Here is a 23,271-nt window from a genome sequence, read left to right as displayed (position 1 = left end):
TTATATATTGGGGTATCGCTAAAATTCAGTCAAGAATCTGAATCTCTTTCACCACTGGCTATACTTTATATTTTACTGCCCTCTTCTGGGCAAAGAATATGCCTGCCGCCAGGAGTGCATTCCTTTCCTGCATGTCAAACAGTGCCAGAGCCAAGGCAGACATTTATCTGGTCAATTTAACTGGTAAGACATAGAAATAAACACTCATGTGTGTATATGTTTTATTTATGAAGATTCCTTCTCCAACTGCTGTTAGAGTCTTTAAAAAATAAATGCAGCTGTTGAATCTTCTTCATGTGTCAGGTCAAACGATCATATTCCAGACAGGAGCTGGTGGTCCTGTCAGTCCTGTGTCCTTCTGCTGCTTTAGTCCTCTTCACTGCCCATCTCTAAAGGGTCAAAGTCTGGGTCATCTTCGTCCAAGTCCAAGTCCTCAATGTCTTGGAACAGTGATTCATCCACTTCAACGTTGTTTCCAGCTACAGGAGAAAGCAGGTGTGTGTTAGAATACAACTAGTGCTAAAAACAAACAATTCTCCAACAGATCCACTCTGAACTAAAGATTTTAGCTTTTGTGTTTCCTGGCCAAAAAACTGTCCTTGATTTGTGATTAACCCACTGATTTTCTTACAATGCTGAATAGCTCCCCCAAATCTTTCAAAACAGTGTTTGTACCAAGAAATGATCAAACTGAGGTTTGGACATTTTTTAAATTTCAATCACAACATTAACAGCATCCATTTCAACACATTGACACTCAGGAGCTCTTTACCGTCTTCAAGGAACTGAATGTCAGATGTGTCCAGGTTGTGGTCTCTCTCAAACAGCTGTTTACCTGTGAGGAAAAGATGACATTGTCTTTAGTTCATATGTGTATGTCATCAACTTTCCAACTTGTGCACCTTGACATCTTTAAGTAATAACATGAGAATTTACCAGTGAGCTTGGGTTTTCCTGCCTGCTCCTCTTCTTTCTGTTTTTTCCTCTTCAGCTCGGCCATTTCCAGCTCAAATGTGGCTTTCCATGCCAAGAAGTTCTCAATGGTTACCACTGTGCCCTGGAAAGCCACCTGTCAAACACATATTTATATTACCATACTGTATTTATCATAACTTTCTCAACGACATTCATTATTTTCCGCCTTACAACACTGGAGAGAATAATGAGCAAGTTAACCACATCTGGTGTTGTGGATATTTTGAGTGATGGTCAGCACCTCAGTGGAGAAAAGTGGACACGAGCCCTTGATGTCTTAAAGCTAAAAAAGTTTATTGAAGTACTTGATCAAGGAGAACTGAAATAGCGAACATTGAAGTCATCTGCAACTCGGATGCTGTCTCTTTCCGTTCTGCCCTCTGAAGGCATGAGTCCTAGTCTTTATCAGCCTACAATATGAAAAAATAGCCTAAATGGTTCACTAGTTTCTAAACAAGGAACTGCATTTTACCTGTGTCAGTTTAGGTCACGTTGCATGGAACTTCAGCAGTTTTGGTTTGAATTTCTGACTGTGTCAATAGAATCTACGCATCCCCATCTGTGTTGTCAAGGAAAGCCTCTTCCGACCTTAGTGACCATGGCAATGCTGATTTACCCTCAATCAGAGAGGTTTCTGCTTTCCCCAAAACATCATAGACAGCTGGAGTCTCAAGGAGAGGAGAATATTCCTGCATTTGAATTACAGTGTGACCTCAAGGCCCAGGCTTGACCCAATGCAACCCAATTTGTAACCCCTAAAGATGGAAAATTCCATAACATCTGGTATGTCACAATTCAAAGCAGAGCTCAGAGCCTCCATTCCATAAAGTGGTTTACCAATTCTGTCAATACATCATTATGTCCTGAAACAAGAACAACTAGAGAAATAGGATTGAAATTATTGATGTGATACTGATATCACAATATGGTATTATGTTAAATGTATGCTCCTACCTTCTCTGCTTCCTCTGCCTCCCTCTCTTTCCGCCGTTTCTCCTCTTCTCGTCTGTTTTTCATCATGTCCACAATTTCATTAAGTTTCTCCTGCACAGCTGTCACCAGAGTGAAAATCATCACCATGCCCAGGTTTTCTTCTGCCTGCAGAGCAACCACACATACACACTGTTGATACAAATTACAATGGTAACAGATCAGGCGATATAATAATAACTTTTTGTTATTATTTCAAGATCAACATTCAACATTTTATTGCCATCTCAACATAGCTGACAGGAATTTGCTTTGTTTGTTCATATAAAACCAGAATTCCAGGACATCACATGACTGCACTAACAATCAAAACATGAAAATATAAAATGATCAAGGTCACACAATAAAACATGCATAACAGAGGTAAAAAGGATCAAATGAATGAGTAAAACTAGTATCCTATAAATGAATAAAGCCAGTATTCCCATAGGGATGTGATCTGAACCGCCAGCCACACATGATGTGTGCTATTGTGTAGATACCATCACCTTGTCCTATGGGCAAGAATGATCATCTTTGCTGTTTAAGAAATAAGAAGGCAAACAAAATCACCTCTAGATAAATGCTGTTACAGAACCTGGCTGTCCTGATTCTAATACTTTAATATTTCTAAAGAAAGGAGGAAATTTAAAAAACGTTTGAATGATGTTTTACTTGTGCTACCTGAGGGAAGTAAAATTAAAAAAAAAAAACAAACAAAAAAAAAAACACTGAATACTTGGAATTTATGGGAATTCTTTCACCTAGAAGTGGTCAAAGATATCATGAGGTATTAAGTATCTGTTCAAAGTTAGTGCTTTCTGCATTTGAATCCAAAAATATCTGCAAGAGCATCCAAAACAAAACACAGCAAGTCTTGGATAGGTTCTCAAGTAACAGGGAGAGGATATGGACCAGGGTCCAATATAGATTAAAGAACAGTCCTTAATCTATATACAGTCCTACAGTCCAGATGGACAGACCTGTTGCTGCAGTAAGGTGAGGATGTCCTCCACATCGCTGTCCTCTAGGTTCTCCTGGGAGTGGATCTCCCACAGCGGAGGCTCATCTGGATATTTCTCTACATACGTGAACTTTAACATCGCTTCCACAGCTGCATGGAGAAAACAGCCCATATCATCACAGTCTGCTATACATCAATTCACCAATTTTCTGTCCATGTTTTGTAGGGTGTTTAAAATGCAGTTTTTACAACTGTCATGTTGTTGCACTCACTTTTTCTTTCACCATATTTATGCTACAAGATGGAACTGCTGTCTTTATCATCATAGCCAGATGTCTCTTAATATCACTGACAAATTTCATTATTTAGCAACCACATACATCAACATACTCACTCTCTCCATTTTCCCCTGCATCTGACGTTACAGTAATGGTAAAGCTGATGGGATCCTCTGAAAGCACTGCAACAAAATATGGATTAGTAACATAATTTCTACATCTTCCTATTTGATATATAAATTCACTTAGTTCACTACATGTCGGTTAATAAATCGGATGGCCTAGAGCAGGCTGTCTAGGTTACCTCAGGCATCATCAAAAATGTCGTTTAATGCTATATAAACATTGTACATAAGGTATATAACCTTACTATGAAGACAAAACTTACTGTCTGATTATGTTTAGTAAATTTGACATATTCCTCTCACTGACTGATGCACCTACAGTATAATGAACTCTAAAGTAAAGTCTGTGTTTAAAGTCCACTTTAAATACATTTTATGAATGCCGAGTTAAGATGCTGCCCCGGATACCTTAATGTGTACTTTTACATTATGCACGTATATGCACAGAGTTTTTCAATAAGGGAAAAATGACCCTGAATCTGGATGGAGTTAGGCATACTTTGCTGTCCATATCAGATACCGTGAAGGGCCCAATCTAGCAGCTTGTTAATCAATGCTGCATGTCTGACATTTAGCTTGAGTAACATTATAACGACAGTAGATCTATATCACTTTGTGCCAAGGGAATAGTAAGCGACATTTTTTTAAAAATTGCCTTTAGTAAATAGCAATACCAGTTAGCTAACGCTAACTAGCTAGCGAGCTAGCTATCTTTCATTTTCCTGTCTACATGAATGGAATTCAGACCTGTGTAAGAGTCTGGATAGATGGACTCTATAGCTTCAAGTTCATTCCTTTGCTCTTCGGCGTAGTCTGTCATTTTGTGTAGCTACTGGTTATCTGTAACTTAGAAAACTCATCACCGCCGCTACGTCAGAGCTAGCACACTGGCGTGCTGCGTGTTCCACTGGCTCGATGCTGATCGATGATATCGTGATTCCGACTTTTTGGTCTGCTACTGGTGGTTTTGAACAGCGTCACTCTTCTGATATCTATTATTTGGGTCTGCAAGCGCATGGACCATGGATTTTTTTCAATGGGTGTATAATAAGGTCTTATTATAATTGTTATTCATCCCTGATTCTTTCCCAGCAACGTTATTGCAGATTCAAGAGCAATTCACTAACACGGATACAACATAAGAAAAATAGTCTATGGGACAGGCCAGAATTTGGTTCCACCTAAGGTGGCAAAATCTCTTGGGTACCAGTTTGTTTGTAGGGTCCATATAAGTAGCCTACTTTGAAACACGATAATCATTTCAGATGAGTAGCTTTACTAATTTTTTGAGACAATAATTGTTTTTTCTATTATCGTCCTACAGTATCTGCACAGTAGGTTTGTGTGCAGTTTATTATAAGATCGTATGTACTAATATATGCAATACTTAAGTTTGAATCACACATAAAATTACACATGTATAGAATATAGCATATATACAAAGAATATAAACAGGTTCTATGTGTATTTTTTCAGCATGTGTTTTTTGGGAGGGGGGGTGGGGGTTACAACTGAGCATCAAAGGACCAGTGTATAGAACTTAGTGGCATCTAGCGGTGAGGTTGCAGATTGTAGTTTAAGTGCTTTTGCAGGATGAAGAAAACCCAGCGCTCTCAAACTTATCAAAGGAAACAGGACAATCCAAGAGTCCTTCAAGTTCCAGGGAACATCCTGTCCTTGGATGGGACTACTTACACCTGCATATACAGCGTGCCAATTACCAGGCAGCAGTCTGGAGGCACTGCCTGGACATAGCCAGACATAGCAGAGCCTAAAGGACATGGATGGACAACTGATGACAGAGGTATGCTTATAATAAATACAATAAATAAATGTTCACTATCTTGCTCTAATAATGAATGAATACTTTATTTTGGTCATACATTATAAGGAACAAAACCTAACAGTTTGTGTGGGTATGCAACTGACAAAACATCATCATACATGTTTACACCAATCCATTTCACACAATAAAATCCACACAATCATATGGCTTATTTTTGCCCATTCTGTACAAACCATAAGATAATTCAGAATATCAGCAGTACAAAAGAAAGACAAAAAGAATTTACACTTTAAGTTTATTACATTTTAAGTTTACATTTTTTGAAACTCAACAGAGAGTTACACAATTTCAACTTGTCAGTAAGACCATTCCATTGTTTCACTCCCAGAACTGGATCGGTTCTCACTTTACATGTTTCAAAGACACACAACCCTCTTACAGGAAGGCTTGTATTCCTAACTCGAAAAAGTATTTTCAATGTTTTTAAATACACAATATCTAAAAATTTTAACAATAATGAATAATGGATTAGTATATTCACGGTAACAGCTTTATTTATTATTATAATAGCTTTTTTCTGGAGTTTAATTATAGGGTCTATATTTGTTTTATATACATTTCCCCAGACCTCAACACAGTATACGGCATTAAGTGAACAATAAATCAAACCATTTTTTTTAACATTATCATTTCCCTTTCTACTGTTTTCAATAATTCTTTCATGTCCTCCCCTGAACAAAATAAATTTGTGTCATCAGCAAACATAACAAATTTCAACTTATTAGATACTGTACAAATATCATTCAAATAATGTATGAATAACAAATAAAGTATAAATAACTTAAAAATGTCGCTTACTATTCCCTTGGCACAAAGTGATATAGATCTACTGTCGTTATAATGTTACTCAAGCTAAATGTCAGACATGCAGCATTGATTAACAAGCTGCTAGATTGGGCCCTTCACGGTATCTGATATGGACAGCAAAGTATGCCTAACTCCATCCAGATTCAGGGTCATTTTTCCCTTATTGAAAAACTCTGTGCATATACGTGCATAATGTAAAAGTACACATTAAGGTATCCGGGGCAGCATCTTAACTCGGCATTCATAAAATGTATTTAAAGTGGACTTTAAACACAGACTTTACTTTAGAGTTCATTATACTGTAGGTGCATCAGTCAGTGAGAGGAATATGTCAAATTTACTAAACATAATCAGACAGTAAGTTTTGTCTTCATAGTAAGGTTATATACCTTATGTACAATGTTTATATAGCATTAAACAACATTTTTGATGATGCCTGAGGTTGGCTGTTTCTCCATCTTTGACAGTCTTAGTTTTATTTTAAAGAATAAATTGCCTATTTTATGTGTTTTAATCTACAGACCCCCTACCCTCTGGTTTTACTCTGGAATTTTCAGACCTTTTATCAGTCATTATGTTACAATATGACAGAGTTCTTATTCTTGGTGATTTCAATAACCATGTTTGTTGCCTTTCTTCCTCTTCCCTTGTTTCCTTCTGATTTTATCAAACTTTTAGATTATTTTAATTTGATTGAGTATGTGAAGCACCCCAGCCATGACAAAGGGCACTCACTTGACCTTGTGCTCTCCCATGGTTTCTGTGTTGATGATGTGAACTTGGCTGGCTTTGCCATCTCTGATCACATGGCAGTGCTCCTCTAGGTTCTACTCCTCTCTCCTGACCTCAAACCCACCACGCTGGTTCGCTCCCACCCCCAATATTCACTCTCTGTTCCTCGCTTAGCCAGCCAGTGGAATCCTCCTCAGAGAACCCTTCACTTTCAAAATCATCCACCTGTCCTTCAGACTGCATTCCAACTTGGTTTTTAAAAGCTGTCTTTCAAACAGTTGGTCCAGATATTTCAGCCATTATACACTGCTGTCTGTACTGATATTTTTCCCTCCTAATTTAAACATACCACTCTTTATCCCCTCTTAAAGAAGCCCTCTCTAGATCCCTCTGTTTTACAACATGGTAAGAACGACCGGGGCGAACCCGGTCGTTCTTACCATGTTGTTTCATGCAGGATATATAATGTGGACAACATGCTGAAAAATAACTTTATTACAAAGGTCAGAATTGAATTTAAAAAAGGAATATAGCCTGGCAGTCACGAAACTGAAATGACATTGTCACATTGAGAATGCTTGCTCACGCACCCTCTTGAATCCCAATTATTGTATGAAAATAAATGTTAAATGTATGATATATCATGTTAGGTCTACAGATCTACTACTGTACATAATCATCGTTCTTAAGTTTCAAACATGATGAATTAAAAACATCATCTGACTAAAAACGGCTCATATCCCTTTTTCTTGAAAGATAGACTTCTGTGTTATGGTTAATATGCCGATTACGATCTGTTATTAGCCTATAATGCATATAATAGTTTAAGCACCACCACACACAACCCACACACCTTGAAATGTTGAGTTGATTGTGCTTTACAGTTGTTATGGTTGATACAGGCTGTGGGTCCGTGTTCCCTCCATCCAAAGCTCTGTTCAACTTGTTTGAAAACAGGATAAACAAATATACAAAGCATTATTTTGTTGCAGATTTTCGTGTGAAGAAACGGCATGTCTGGAGTTTTAAATAATAACGCACAGCGTCTCTCTTAATGTGGAGTGATCCCTGCAAGTATATAATAAAGCAGAAACGATAAGTGCGTTTCCCCAATAAGACAGAAGCTGTGCGCATTTACGCACGAGGCACAGCAGCGTAACTTCATTGATTATCTATCTATCTATCTATAGCAAGCATAGTAAATGACAGTGTTTTTGTAGAGATGCATTAGAGGTAGATAATATACATATAACAAGAAAAGTAAATACCAGTTGTTTTCTGGTTTTGCTTTAATTTCTATTACAACTGCTGATTTGAAGACGAAAACAGGAAAAGCACACGAATTTCTGTTAGATTTGTTTATTCTGTTATCAAACAAGTTGAACACAGCTTTGGACGGAGGGTAAATGGACCACTACGGATGTGTAATGCAGTTATCCTCCTGATAAATCCTGAGCTCTATTATGTCAAGCAGCACAGCAAAACTAAAAACTGTAGTTATCAACTTGACAGGACAGAAGTCTGAGTAATCGGATCTCAATGCGTCCTCAATGCATCTTGGGTGCGTTCACACCTGTACTTAGAGCTGTCCACTTGTGATCAGATCAACCAAGACGCATGTTAATGCCAGGAGTAAACAGGGCCTCTGTTAAGAGGCTGTTTTAAAGTTTCAGTCTGCTCACCCAGAAGGTGCATCCTGGCCAATCCCAGGGGATCCAGAGTTCTGGGCGAGCAGAGTCAGTCCCCTCCTGTCCATTGACAGGCAGGTTCAACTCCTGAATATGGTTACTCCATTAATCAAGGTATTTACAATTTAACAATTGTATGATTCACAATTTTGCATTTTTGATAGTGGCTTTAGCATTCTGAGAATGCAAAATGGTACTAAACATGATGTTATCAAATACATGTTATCAAGGATGATGGAATTATGCTTGTGGTACATTTCTTAGCTTAAAGGGAGTGGAATAAAAGCATAATTAAAATACATACCAACACATATTGTGACATACACACACATACTAACATACAATATAAATTGTCTTTAAACAAAATCTAAAACTATATTCATAAGTCCATGGGTTTTACAGTCCTCTGTTCTTGTGTGTGTGTGTGTGTGTGTGTGTGTGTGTGTGTGTGTGTGTGTTTTCTAGTAAACGTCTATGAGTGTCTCTAAGTCACTGAGCATGGCATATTGTGCAGCATGTCTTGTGCCTTATGCTGTTGTGCCCATTGATCAGTTCTTGGGCTAGTCATTCAAGTCCTGAAAATTAGAGTCCATAGTGGGATTAAAGTTGGTGCAAGCTCATCTCTGTGTGTGACTGGCTCTTAGAGGTGAGTTATGATAGACAATGATGGGGGCCGTTTATCCAAGTGGTACTATCAGTTAAAACTGGGGTGTGATGATTGATCTTTCAATCTTGCTGGCACTTGTAGCGTGAAGGATCAAAGGTGGTTTGGGTCAGTGGTCTGGTTTAGTGACCATGCAGGAGATGGGGGTTCCTTATCTGACCTTATCTTGAGTCAACATGGATGACAAGTCCCAGAGCTGCTCAGAATCAATGAAAGTCTGAACAGCTACATTTCCATGGCAAATGAGCAAACTCAATCTGCTGATGAGGACCATGTGATTTGGCCGAAACATACCAGAACAACCTGAGTAAGTGGACCGCGAGTTTAGATTGTTTTGTCAACTGCTGTTTTCCAATGTCAAGAATGAGCTGTCAAGCCCACTAAATGTTCTGCTCTGCAAACAGAAAACTTTTTTCATTTAATTTCCACAATGTCTCTGCATGTCTGGGCATCACTCTCACATGTCTTTGCCTCAATCTCACAGGATGAAGTGCTGAAAGACTGCACATCTATCTGGAGGGTAATTACAAGGCATTATATTTTTAATGTCAGGATAAACAACACTTTTTTCATTGTCCAACATGACAACTCAGGCAATACAGAATATCAAGAGTCTGCTCATACAAAATTCTCATGATATGCATAAGGAAGGAATGCTTTTTACGTTTTACATTTCATACACTTTGTCAGTTTTCAAATTAAGTATTCATCATAAATGCAACCGGGCTATAGCTGCAAGGATTTTAGAAAAACAGAGGTCATGGGTTTGGTTCCCCCCACTGCAAAGAAGTGCAGTTTTTTTTTCTTTTTTTCTTTTTTTTTTTTTTGGACTTTTCATATTTTGTTTGTTTAACTTCTTTATGCATTTCCCCCTACATTAGTGTTTCTCAACAGGGCGGTACTGCCCCACAAGGGATGTTCAGAGAACAATGGGGGGCGCTCAAAGAAATATTTTTGAAAGCGGGGTGGTGAGTTGTTCTTTGGGGGTGTTTGTGTATGTCTGTTTTTAATGCCAGTTTAGTACTACATTTGAATACACATTTTAACAATTTTATCATAGACTTCAAAGTGTTAATTGTCAGCATTGTCAAGTTTATTTTACACATGTAACTACAGTAAAATTTGTGTATTGGGCGATAATAACGAGACCTAATTAAAGTTTGAGTGTCAATTTTCTAACCGTTGTATTTTTTTAACACATATATATAATTTCTATTCACATGGCTTTTTTGCTCCCTAGGAAACTAATGATAATGATATTCCAACTGTCCAGTTAAACAAATCAGTTATTTGGCATTCAATGACATGCTTTTTTACTGATATAACACGGAATAATAATCAACATTAATATTCAGGGAGGGAATATTCAGAGGACAATTAGCCTACATTTTATTTAATGGGGAGCAGTAAGGGACCTGGGTAATGGATAGAGGGGGGGCTGGCCCCAAAAAGCTTGAGAACCACTGCTTTTAAATTGTAGAATGTACCTTCCTGAAGGTTGTTACAACCCCCAGATTCTCAGAAAAAAATATCAAGGACATGACCTCGGTATCCTGGATCCTGACTCCAACTTGTTAAAGTTACGGCATGCTTTGTTACAAAGGTAGAAAAAATAGTGTATAAAATAGTGGTAATACCCTGCATTATTCACTGTTTTTTAGCTGAGGTTGTACCATTGCAGTTTGGCAATAGCCACATTATTTGGATTAACATAATGAAAGGGCAGCTTTGTTAGTGAGGAAGCAGCCTGTGACAGCTTTTCCTGAGTCAAACTTGCACATACAATAGACTTAAATACCAGTCTGTCAGTGGTGAGCATCCAACAGTCTCACCACTGTCTATTCCTTGAATGTCTGTGTTTTATTCACTAATGAAATGGCAAACAAAACAGATCCTCCTCATCTAGCTCATCTCTATTTCATCCTCCAAGTCCAGGACAGGTCTCTTCTCACATGTGAAGTCCCTGTCCGTCCTCTCTATGTACTGCTGCAGGGTGCTGTAATACTGCTCACTCCTGGAGAAGGTGTAGAGTGCAGAGATCTCCTCCCATGCCTTGTGGTTGGGGAATGGGAATGGTTCAGGATGCTTGTTCTCAAAGAAGCTCTGGAGGTTTCTCTCGGCCAGTTTGGTGGCGTATTCCACAGCAAATGTGTCGAAGCGCTCCTTCTCTTTCTCCACATAGCGTTTCCAGAATGTGAGCTGCAGGAAGCTGACTTTGGAGCGGCAGTTTGTATAGCAGGTACCCAGGAGGCCCACAGTGGCAGCCATGATGATGATGCACCAACCCAGGATCTGCAGACAATAGAGGATCAATATGAACTAATGCTTACACAACACTATGAAATCCCACTGGAGAATATGTACTTTAAATGAATCCAGTTGATACACTGATAACTGCTTGAAGGCTGATGGTATCACTTCTACAATATAGCTGCCAAAAGGTGATATTGTCCAAATGTTAATTCTATTTTTCTTTTCTTTTTTTTTCTTTTTTTTTTTTTTTTACAAATTACCAAAAGACTACAAATCTCAAGTGTTCTTCTAGGACTCTATTCTTGTAAGGGTTTAAAAGCATCAGGTTGTAAAAGACACCTCCACTGACATAATCTTCACTGAAAATCCATTTATTAGATTTTTCTCTGGAGCTTTTAACCGTTTTGTCTCATGATCAACAGAGGGTGGAAAAACAAAGGCTTTACTTGATTAAAGATGATGCTAGTTGAAACTGGCCGACATCCAGAATACACATACCTGAGAGCACCACATCTTTACCAAAAAAGACCCACGTTTGATTTGAGATATCTGGGCCATGTTTGCCATTTTACATGTGGACCATTTCAGGCTCACATCCATTTTGTCCAGGCCAGAAGAAGGCCAGCAGTCCCGCATCATTGCCTGAAGTGGCCCACTTCCATATGCTATCTGGGACAGGACATGGGGGCTGAGGAAGAAGATGAAATGCTAATAGAGACACCCAAAGATCTGTTGGACAAATGTGAAGAGAACCAGTTTAATTCAGAACCAGAGACCCCTGCCCACTGGCTTAACTTGTGAATGAGAATAGAATGATCTACAGTGTCAAAAGCTGCAGTTAGGTCTAGGAGCAAAAGGACAGATCAGTTTACTCAGTCAGCAGCTAGAGGGAGGTCATCAGTTATTCTCAGTAATGCAGATTCTATACTGTAAAGAGCTCTGAAACCAGATAGGAATTTTTCAAAAATGCAGTTTTGAGCCAGGTGGGACAACAATTAGTTAAAAACTACTTTTTCAAGGATTTTAGAAAGAAAAGGGAGTGTGGAGATTGGTCCATAATTATTGAGGACTGAAGGACTTTTTTTTAAAAGTGGCTGGACTACTGCATGTTTGAAAAATTAGGGAACAAAATATTGGGGAAGCGTGAGGCAAATCAAGGTAAAAAATGATTGCCCTGTGATCAGATTGGTGAAAATCTCTCATCACAGAAATCTAAATCTAAATCTAGGGTCTTTACCTTAACATTGGTTGGGCTATTCACAGATTGTTGGAGAGCAAAGGATTCAAGTACATTTGTAAAATCAGTTAACAGTTATGACATTTAAGACTGAGGTGGCATTACAGAAAATCAGATATAGATCAGACTCTGAACAACACATGGAAGTGTCCCAAATCACTAAAAAAAATCATTTTCAAAGTGATTTTATTTATTTTGTGTTGGGTACTTAAAGACGTACTCCAGTGATCTAGTACACTTCCATTAAGTTGGGGAACATACAACAAATAAGCTTCAAAGCTGGATCTTACATTTCCCATACTGCAACTTGATCATGTCTTTTCATTAGACCCTCCACCCTAGTAAACACCTAGGTCTTTTAAACGCCACACCTCCAGTTTGTTACACACACTTTCTGTTATAATTTGTAGTCTCCAAGTCCAAAGTGAGAACCCTGATGATGTCAAAGTGATGTCATCTGGGTTATTTTCTCAGATTTGAGAGCTACAGTTGTCCTAATGTATATGTCACATATGAGGGAAATAAATCACAGACCCTGGTGTCCCTTACCTGTGACTGGGCTCTGAACATCAGCAGGAGTTCCATGCGCTCATTTTTGGACAGTTTCGACCTGTCACAGGGCACTTGGGCCAGCTCCTCCCGACACTTCATGGTCTTGTTTTTACAGAACAGATTCACCACCAGGTTATCATCGAGACCACTGACAGCGCACTCATAAAAGGTACCGTTGAGCAGGGCCACACAAAGCCACATTATGGGGGCCACACAAGCCCCGGTGAAGATGCTCATGAACACCCTGAGGCAAGAGAAGCAGTTTCCACGGGGACATAGCTTCATTGGATTGAGGCAGCAGCCAGTGTAGAGCCTCCACAATTTGCTGCTGAAGAACAGACTGAGGACAAGCAGCACTGCAGCTGGGCCCAGCAGGAACATCAGCCCGTAAGCAAAGTTCTGGTCGTGGTTGCAGGGGCACTGAAAAGAGACCATGGAAAAAACTCGCTCCCCGCCTATAGTCAGTAGAGCCATGAAACTGTAGCCAATGGTGTTTTTCTGGTTCATGAAGAAACGCAGGACAGTCTGGAAGTTATCCATGATGTCAGCAGGAACGTTTCAGACACACTCCACAAGAAATTAACAAGAAATTGAAAGACAGCAACTGAGTGACAAGTGAAAAAGTGGACTGTCTGTGCAGCCTGCAGTCATTTCCTGTCCTCTGTCTTTTCACAGCTGAAGTCAAAACACATCTGCCAAGCCTATCTGTGCCCCTCCCTTTGGCTCTCTTCCCTTCAGACTCCTCCCTCAGTCAGTCTGCGGCTCCCTCCTACTCATTGTCTCTTAATTCATATCTGCTCTTTCTCCAAAGGAAAGTCCCTGCTGAGCCACCACTAAAAGGGACGGTACAGCACCAGTGGTAAAAGTCATTGTAAAACTTCACTCCACTTCCCTTTATCTGTCTACATTCAATATCCCTTGTTCTATAGGCTACTTCCCTCCCCAGCTCTAATTGGTTATTTGCAAAAATCCTGCTGGTCTGGTTTTTATGATCACCCCTCTGTGTCCTTTGACAGTGATGTAATCGGAAAAACACTGCCTGCAACAATTTCATGATGGCAAAAAAACACCAAAGGAGCTGAAAGTGTGTCATGCTTCTGTGTCTATTCATTTGAGAAGTAGTCATTCATTTTAATGAAATGAGAAGTATAACAACTTGATTTGTCTCTCTTCATGCACATGCACTCACAACACACAAAAAACAAGTCTCAATTCTGCATGTCAGATGTATAATTAAATGCATTAAACAATGATGAAACCAACACATTTTCATCTTTCTCACACAGTACAAAGACAAAAAATGCAAAGAGGAAACCCATGCATACAGTAAATCATGAAAGAGAGCATTCATTCTATTGAAATGTTTCCATAGAGGACATACCATTGTTACAGAGAGACAGTCAGCATCAGCAGAGTACAGAAGAGAAATGATCAGATCCTCTTAGTGGTTTTTCTGTTCTATTCCCACAACAGTGACTAAATCACTGTAGAGTGCATTTACAGGAAGTTGTTAATGCAAAACACCATCTACACATATGAAACCCATCATTATCTACTACTGCTGGTACTAACACCATCATTATCAGTTTGCCTTTTTAAGTGCACAATGAATGTGTACAGGGGGTCACATGTTTAAAAGAAATACTGTTATTTGATCGCTGTGCTGATTGTATGCATGTATGTATGCAGTCTACCAGCAGCTCACAGGAAGTGGTCAGCTGTGTGGAGATGGCACATTTCCTGTTCAAACCCACACAGACTGATACACAAGTGACTGCTGTGATGGCTGTAGCATATAAAGGGCAACACCACCATGCATTTCAAAATACATCGTTTTCTGTAAACCCACACACCAGCAGTGTGTTGGCATAGGCTATGTGACTCATATCAACTCTTGGGGATGTACCACTGACTTATTTCCTGGTTTTGATCCACATCAGCTCTTCAGAAATACAGAAATGTTATTTAGCTACCTCCCCTGATCAACACATCTGGCTTCTGTCCTACCTTCACTACTTCTTCTGTGTGGAACATCTGGTATGTGCTACAGGCATTGTTGCATGTCAAATGACATGATGCTGTCAAAGTTACAGACCTGACCTTGAATTTTGGTCATGGTTTGAATAAAATGTGTGGTGGAATCTCAAAGAATTTTGGATTCAATTGAGTTTTTCTTTTCTTACATATTGTCTATGTAATACTTCATATAAAAATGTAATACTTCATATAAAATACTTCATATAAAAATAGAAAGTTTTTGTGATTTCTTTGTCAAGGAGCTGTTGTATGGCTAGACTACTGAATATATAACCTAATAACCTAAAGGGCAAAATGTCAGGTGACTCCTCTTTCCATACAAAGTCTTTCATCCCTCACTGCCCCTTGGTTCTTTGGTATATATACTCAGAGCCAGAGCTCCACTGTGTACATGTTACTGATGATATCAGTATAACCCATATATAAATAAACGGGTCTAACTCACAGAGACAACACTAATGCTGAAAGATGCAGCAGATGTTCCTCCTCACAGTGCCATCACGCCATCATCTACAAAATTAAGAACAGCAGGATTGTCATCAGCAGGCTCGCTTGACTTGACCGAAACCATTCTTATCATACTGTTTTCAGTCTCCTGGCAGTTCTCCACATGCTGGTGTAATGTGCTGTAGTAGTGGTCTTTGGTGCTAAACTTGTAGAGGTGGGAGATCCTCTCCCAGTCCTTGTTGGAGGGGGTGATGATGTCTTCAGGTGGTGTCTGTTTGAAGAAGCTCTTCAGGTTTCTCTCTGCAAGCTCCTTAGCATGTTTAGCAGAGTATGAATCCATCAGGTTGCTCTCCTCCTCAGCATATGCCTTCCAGAACTTGAGCTGCTTGTAGCTGATGGGGGAGGTGCACCGAGCCATACAGGTCAGCAGCAGGTTGGACAACATGATGGAGGCGATGAGCATCCAACCCAGAATCTGTGGTCACCACGAACACATAATGGATTTATAAGGTACTATGTTTTATTTATTATAATCTTTCAGTATTCATTTGCTATGTGAAGCAGTTTGTAACTATTGTTTTCAAAAGTGCTATAGAAATAAAATGATGACTATAGCCACAAGCGATGATCAAGGGGTTCAAGCCAACACAGACCGTGAGAAGTTGAAAGCTTCAACAGCTTAATTAAAAAAATCCACCAAGTTTGGTGTTGTTTGAACTAGGAGTGTGCCTGAATACAAATATGTTATTCAGCAAAGCACATATGCACCTGCTACATGGCGCACATTTTTTAATATGGACATCACTCCGGGAGTTGGGGGTGTTCCCCAGAGATAAAGCTGAGCTACTGACACATGCGAAGTGCTCCCAAGGGACCCTCCATAACTTGTTGCTCCTTTCCACAAAGTCAGGTTGTAAAAAATAGGCAATATATGAAAAGTGCAAAGCAATAATTGCCTTTGAAATTCTTCCCTACATGTTACACAGTGTGCTGTCAAATCTTGAAAAAAAGTGCTAATTTACAAAGACAATAAAGATGGCACATGTATACCCTAAACTCATACATCCTTGCTTTTATAATTGTGCCTTTTATGGTGTATTATTCTTGTCAGCCCTCCTCCAAGATACTGTACATACTAACTACTAAGATGCTAACTTTTTCCCATCAATTGATAAACATCCCTGATATAGCGTATTCAGTTGTATGTAATGTAATGAAATGAAAATACATGTATATGAAGAAAAGTGTTTCAGGAGAAGAGTGGGAGCACATCGGCACTTACCTGAGATTGAGCTCTCAGGGTGAACAGCACATCCTCTCTGTCAGCCCGCGGGACACTGCTGTCTCTCACGCAGGGGAGCGCGTGTAGCTCTTTCTGACACTGGACCTGAGAGTTCCTGTCTCCACACAGATGCTTATTGTAAGCGCTAATATTGGTGCCAGTCATCACACACTCAAAATAGTTCCCGTTGAGCAGAGCCACAGCGATCCAGCAGGATGGAGCCACCATCGCGGTGGTGCTGATCTGGAAGATGACCATGCCGCAGGTTGTCAAGGACCTCCAGCGGCACAGCTTGGCTCTGCGCTGGCACAGACCCGTCAACAGCTTCCACGTCTTCTTACTCATAATGTAACCCAGCAGCAGCAGAGCCAGCGCGGGCACCAGCAAGAACACCATGCCGTACAGGAAGTTCAGCTCATTGCAGGGACACCTGAACACCACTGAGGAGAAGATCTGCTCCCCTCCAGCTGTCAGTAGGGCGACCAAGCCGAAACCAAGGTTGGACTGCTTGTTGGCAATGTTCAGAACCGTCTTAAACTTATCCATCTCTGATTGATGTGTTACAGAGTGACTGTCACACTTTCACTTCCACCTTTCTTTTCTTTCTTTTTCTTTTTTTTTTTTTTTAAATTTCAGTCTGTCGTCAGCACTCAGTCCTCTGCCCCCCTCCCTAAACCACCAGCACCCATAGATGTCAGCTGAACTGCTCATCGTGGTTTATTTATGGATCGTGTAAAGTTACACATGCTGCATAACGCACGTTCCGTTAATCAAACAGGAAACACCCTCAGTATGTTTTTGCCTATCTGACCTCGTTGCTGCAAACACACACATAATGTAGACTACAGTTACAATCGTTGAATGAGTTCTTGGATAGACACGATGCCTCTTTCCCAAACAGGCTACACAAATAAAAGATTTATGATAATTATCTTTTAAGGAAATTGTTATATGGAAAAACATGGAAAAGGGTCCATTTAAAAAAAGGACATTACAGTTTGTTAAACTCCAGTCCAAAAGGGGCGCTGTTGTATTATAACCCACTGGTTGCAAACTGTCACCAAACCGCAAAGAAGAATGTGTTTGGAGCGGAACAGATAGATTTTGACTAGCCAATCTTCTATGTGAAACACTGGAGATTAAGTCCTGTCATTAAAACGTTTTCCCCGCCGGTCAACGGAAATCACGGTTGAGTGGACCTTAATAGCAAATATAGGACTTCTAATTGTCCTTGAAAAGATCCCTACAATGGCAGATAATACAGGTAAGTGTATTAGCTAATGCTAGCTACGTAGCTAGTTAGGGTCAATCTGAGCTAGTTTTAATTTAGCTTCAACTCATTCAAGAGCTGCACTTTAATGCATTCTGTCAAGAAAATAATAAGAATTGTACTTCATAGGCCCATGTTACGTTCAGCTGGTCGTTAAGTTATGCAGTGCTCTGAAGCCTAACTGCCCATGTGAACCTTCACAACGGCTCTCTCTGAGTTACTGTTAGCCTAGCCGAGGTGCGTGCTGTCTTGAGGACACGCTCAGGCAAAACTTCATTCAGACATTTCATGTTGCATAGTTGCCTTGCTTGCTAGCAAAATATAAATGACCGAAATATACCGTAAGACCTCTAGCGTAAATGCCAGTTCCTTTTAGGTAAATTCGGCTCGCATGTGTTTCATCATGCAGAATGCATTTTAGCTACAGTCAATACTCCACTGCCAAGAGTAACGTCTAGTGTTAACCCAAAAAGGTGAACCAGTTCTTCCATTGAAAAGTTAGCGTTACTCATACAAATTAGTTTAATGCATTCTGAATTAAAGATAGGTCTCAAAGATTTTGTTAAGGCGATGCTATATCAGAATGATCCTTGTATGCCCATACATAAATATTATGTGCCTGAGGCCATAAAGTGTCCGATTTTTGAATGAGATTCTCCTTGTAAACACAAAACAAATAATGCGCAAGCTGTCATGTAGCTTTAGTCAACAGTCTGTCAACACTGCTCATCACTACTGCATATTTAGCTTTCGCTGGAGACCAATATTATGTAAGTTTGACTTTTTTTTTCTCTCCTTTTCATTTCGATCAGAACAAAACGAGACAAAGCATGACAACTCATCGTCCCCTGGAATGACAGACCAAGAGAAAGAAATGGCAGCCAGTGCATATGAAGCATTTTCGGTAAATTATCTCCACTCTTTTCTAATAAACTCAGAAAACCATTGCAACAAAATTGGCTGATATCTGCAGTAACACCTTTACATGCATAAAAACTGTTGGGCCCAATGTCTACACAGTTGAGCACTAAGCATAGAATTAAGCTTTACTGAGAGACAATCACACCAGTCTCAGTTTAAAAATGTAACAGTCTCTTTCATTGAAATGGTGCACATCATGTAAATAAGTTAACTGCTTGCTCTGAATTATGATAAATGCAGTAAAAGTGTTCAATCAGGAGTACATATTTAATTTGTTCTTATGGTGCTTGTAGCTGTTTCTGTGATTATTGGATAGGAGTGGGCGATATGGATAAAATCTTCATGGTATGTGTGATTTCATATGTGATATTAGGTGGGGGGGAGTGCTGATTTGGAAGACACTCAGCAGGCAGACATTTCTCTGTTCTCTGTGTACGAGTGGCTGAGATTGACACTAAAATGAGAATTGCTGGTCCACCTTAAAAATTAGTCCACCTTAAGTGAGCCTGGTCAGGTTAGGCTAACCCATTGTCGCTAACTTCAGGGCTAACCCCTTTCACTTTTCCAGCAGTTGGGGAAACAGACTTTTCTTGTTCTTGAGAAATTGCTGCATTTATTTATCGTTAGTTGCCCTTGCCCGGGCTTGTTGGGCTCCGAGATAACGATATCTTTTGCCTTCTTCTTAAAAGTGGTGAATTTACAGCTCATATTAGCTTAACACAATATAGTCTTTGGTTTTTGTTTGATATCTAGTCTCGGCAAAAATGTTTTTGCACATTTCTGATCCTTCGATAGCGTAGTTATCACGCATTAGCTCAGAGGGCTAACTTGGCTTGGTTACAATGTAACCCTAAACATCTGCTAGTTGCCACACATATAATGTGCAAGTAGTAAATAATTCAAAGTATTTTGCTAATCATGATCCTGGTAAATTCAGCATTCAGTTGAGACGCAAAATAGTTCTTAGTTAAATCATCACTGAAACTACTGCTGTGGTCTTTACATAAATGTGATGGCATTTATGTGCTGAAGTGCATGTTTTCACACTTCGATAATATTGATTGAGAATCGCATATGAGACCAAGATTACATGCTAAATAGTAATAATAGCAAATTGCAATAGTAAAAAACAATTTATTATTTTGGCTGGGGAAAAAATCAGTCTGGCTGGTAAATTTTTTGTCTAACAGCCACCTTGGCTGGTAAGCCAAAAAGTTAATTTCGGACCCTGTTGACAACATATTGCTAACCTTTTCCTCTACCCCGCTCACATTCACCGTCACTTTTCTGCAGCTCGTTCAACCACACACTCATTACACGCACACATTACGCACTGCCCTATTCCTTAATGGAGCAACGCTACTCTTTTAACATTACCTTTCACGTAGAAGTCCTTTGAAGAATGAGAAGATGGCCTAATGTAGGGTGTTACTGTGCATGCACAGTGTGCGAGCGAAAATCATTAGTGGCCCATTGACATGAATGATCTTGTCAAATTTTAGCAGCGTAATAATTTTCAAGTGGCAGTGTGCTGCTGCAAAATTATGATATAGGGGAATGAATATAGGGGAAACACTAGACATGAATATAAATCACAGTCAAGTAAGTTTTTAGGACTGTAGTCTCCTGGTCGATTAGTTGGTCGATATGTTCTCGTCCGACTAAATTCTCATTGGTCGAATAATCTCCGTGTTACTTTACAAGGAGAAAAATGCTACATCAACAGCTTTCCAGGATTAATCCATTATTCCCTGTGGCGAGAGGGACAGACTAACAAATTACCTGTGAAACAATGGGGGTGTATGCAAAACACCCCCGTTGTTTTCACAACTTTGAACTCGCCCAAATTAATTGAGACTGCAAGGTCTAACTGTACTCAACGTTTACTGAGCGTTTACTGAACGTACTGAACATTTACTGAATCAGTGTTTCTCCAATAACTATCACAAGAACTCCCGCCAGGCCAAAAAAAATATTTTTTATTGCCAAAATTAACGCCAAATATCCATTAATTCGAAAGTCAATAGCGTTTGTTAGTCTCTGTGCAGCACTGTTCCGGTACGTGAGTCAACCTCTGTCTTGTTGCCTGGGAAACTATTGGTAGCGTAACTCAGTTAAGGAATACGCCATTGCATAGTATGTTTGCGTAGCGAGCGGGAAAGAGGGAGTGGCAGAGAAGTGACGGTGGATGTGAGCGGAGCAGAGGAAAGGGTTAGTAGTAAGTTGTCAGTCTGGCAGTAAATGTACAGTACAGACTACAGTGTGTAAGTTAATAAATGCTTAAAAGTCACGTCTGTTGTTTCCCCTAGTGCTGGAAAAGTGAAGGGGGTTAGCTCCAAAGTTAGCAACCATGGGTTAGCCTAGCCTGAAGACGCAAAACAGAGGAATAGAGAATGGAGAAATGTGTGGCTGCTGAGTTCACTTTGCACTCTCTGAACATCCCTAGTATGTAGATCATCATATCACCCTACTCTATCGGTTGATTATGATTGCAGTAATAGTAGGTAATTTTTCTGGCCTAATATGAAGAAGAGGTGCTACCTCAATTGTGGAGTATTAATGTGTTTTCTACTTTTTTCTTATTATCAACAAATCTCATGTGCAGAGACAAACCAGCAGTGCACTGATCTACTAACAGGAATTATTTGTGTATCAAAGCGTGATTATAGCTTATTCCTCTGTGCCATAGAGCTCAGTTGTTGTTGTTAAAAAAATATAAAAAACACATCAATGAGCCACACTATGGCACTGAGGGCTTTTCCATACAGTTATACGTTTGTGAATACACCTCTAGGCTGCTGGTAGGTGGGTGTGTTTGATTTGGGTCACTTAGCGTGCTCAGGGTTTTTCCTGCATAGAGAATTTCAAGACGGCTGCCTCCATAAATATATAAACGTAGATACCGCATTTGAGGATTTTATGTACGTCTGCGTGGTATTAGGGCGGTCAACAGAGAGACTAGACTGCTTGGAAAACTGCTACATTTGGCTGTACAAACAGACGAAACATTCAAAACAGCCATTGCGGGATAACTTTTCACAAGTAAGTGGCAATTTTATTGTATTTTACTGTTATGGAAGTTAGTGAACATTAATTATCGCTTCAGATTTTTGCCTCCAAATTTTAAGGAGTAAGCTTTAGGCATACACTGCTGATTTTTCATTTGCACTATTAGCAAATTTATTAATTTTAAAAAAATGCTTGTTTATATAACTGTACAGACATTTTGACTTTTGTCTCTCATTGGCCTTAAGCTATACTTTTTTTTTCTTTTTTTAGTATAACAGTGGAAACCGCTTGTAGTGATCACATTCGTCCGAGTCAAATTGATCGCTATAAGTGGATGATTATTATAAGCGATTTTTTTTCTTCTTTCTTAATTTCTCATGTAGATTACCATCTAATTGACATTTGTATATTTATTAGATAAATATAAAGTAATGAAATGGGAAGCTTTGCTATCTACTGAATTTTATTGACCGTTTCAAAATACAGAACATCTGTTTCAAACGCTTGTTGTTTCACTGCTGCATCTCGGCTCGTTTTCGACAGTTTGTCATAAGCTTCAAGAAGACTATGTTTTTCATTGAGAGAGAATGACTTTCTTTCTCCCATCATGATTTTCAATGTGCATCCAGCAGCAGCCTCAGGTAGCCAGCCGGCAGGCTGATGGGTTGTGCATTAAGGCTGCAGGGGTGGGGGCCGCGGGCCGCAGCAAGAAAGTTGAACCAGAATAAACTTTTGGAGAAAAGTAACCTGTAATGCTGTACAACCCTGCCATGAGGAAAGATAGAAAGGCAGCTACACATTTCTCCGTTTCCTATTTATCTGTTTAGCGTCGGCAGGTCAGGCTAACCCATTGTTGCCAACTTTGGAGCTAACCCCTTCACTTTTCAAGCAGTTGGGGAAACAACAGACGTGACTTCTCATAGTCTTGACAAGCTGCAGCATTTATTAACTGACACACTTTAGTCTGTACCGCCAGACTGATAACTTACTGCTAACCTTTTCCTCTGCTCTGCTCACATTCACCGTCATTTTTCTGCCGCTTGCTCTCTCGCTTAACCACTCGCTCGCTTACACTCTGCCCTGTTCCTTAAAAGGAGTCACGCTACCTGCAGTTTTCCAGGCAACGACACAGACATTAACTCACGTTTCAAGACAGCGCTGCTCAGTGGCTCCCAAACGCCATTGATTTGCGAATGAATGGATATTCTGTGTTAT

At 39.7% G+C, this 23,271-nt stretch overlaps 4 protein-coding genes across 6 annotated transcripts in view; 1 reads left to right on the top strand and 3 right to left on the bottom strand.

The window, feature by feature from the left end:
- Nucleotides 1-207: 207 nt before the first annotated feature.
- Nucleotides 208-4,261, bottom strand: rwdd1 (RWD domain containing 1). Its single transcript, XM_044360299.1, has 7 exons — nt 4,059-4,261; nt 3,303-3,368; nt 2,928-3,058; nt 1,930-2,073; nt 937-1,069; nt 773-835; nt 208-479 (listed from the first exon to the last, which is right to left on the bottom strand). Exons 1-7 carry the CDS (start codon nt 4,129-4,131, stop codon nt 367-369), a joined length of 723 nt encoding a protein of 240 aa, XP_044216234.1. The 5' UTR covers nt 4,132-4,261; the 3' UTR covers nt 208-366.
- Nucleotides 4,262-9,918: 5,657 nt separating this feature from the next.
- On the bottom strand, nt 9,919-13,630 carry LOC122986917 (calcium homeostasis modulator protein 5). Its single transcript, XM_044358427.1, has 2 exons — nt 13,088-13,630; nt 9,919-11,340 (listed from the first exon to the last, which is right to left on the bottom strand). Exons 1-2 carry the CDS (start codon nt 13,628-13,630, stop codon nt 10,951-10,953), a joined length of 933 nt encoding a protein of 310 aa, XP_044214362.1. The 3' UTR covers nt 9,919-10,950.
- calhm6 (calcium homeostasis modulator family member 6) lies at nt 13,602-17,809 on the bottom strand. Its single transcript, XM_044358424.1, has 2 exons — nt 16,857-17,809; nt 13,602-16,049 (listed from the first exon to the last, which is right to left on the bottom strand). Exons 1-2 carry the CDS (start codon nt 17,400-17,402, stop codon nt 15,615-15,617), a joined length of 981 nt encoding a protein of 326 aa, XP_044214359.1. The 5' UTR covers nt 17,403-17,809; the 3' UTR covers nt 13,602-15,614.
- Nucleotides 17,810-17,943: 134 nt separating this feature from the next.
- cnot10 (CCR4-NOT transcription complex, subunit 10) overlaps nt 17,944-23,271 on the top strand; it is a 28,180-nt gene continuing 22,852 nt past the window's right edge. For 2 of the 3 annotated variants that reach the window (XM_044358422.1, XM_044358421.1), the window contains exons 1-2: nt 17,946-18,120; nt 18,939-19,030. In XM_044358422.1, the coding sequence (XP_044214357.1) occupies nt 18,105-18,120; nt 18,939-19,030 (108 nt within the window). In that variant the 5' untranslated portion in view covers nt 17,946-18,104. Of the gene's footprint in view, nt 18,121-18,938; nt 19,031-23,271 lie in introns of all 3 variants that reach the window. The other variant, XM_044358423.1, reaches the window with a different exon arrangement.

The sequence above is a fragment of the Thunnus albacares genome, chromosome 8 (assembly GCF_914725855.1).
Source record: "Thunnus albacares chromosome 8, fThuAlb1.1, whole genome shotgun sequence".
In the NCBI taxonomy this organism is placed as follows: domain Eukaryota; kingdom Metazoa; phylum Chordata; class Actinopteri; order Scombriformes; family Scombridae; genus Thunnus; species Thunnus albacares.
This window is presented reverse-complemented; position numbering and strand designations above follow the sequence as displayed.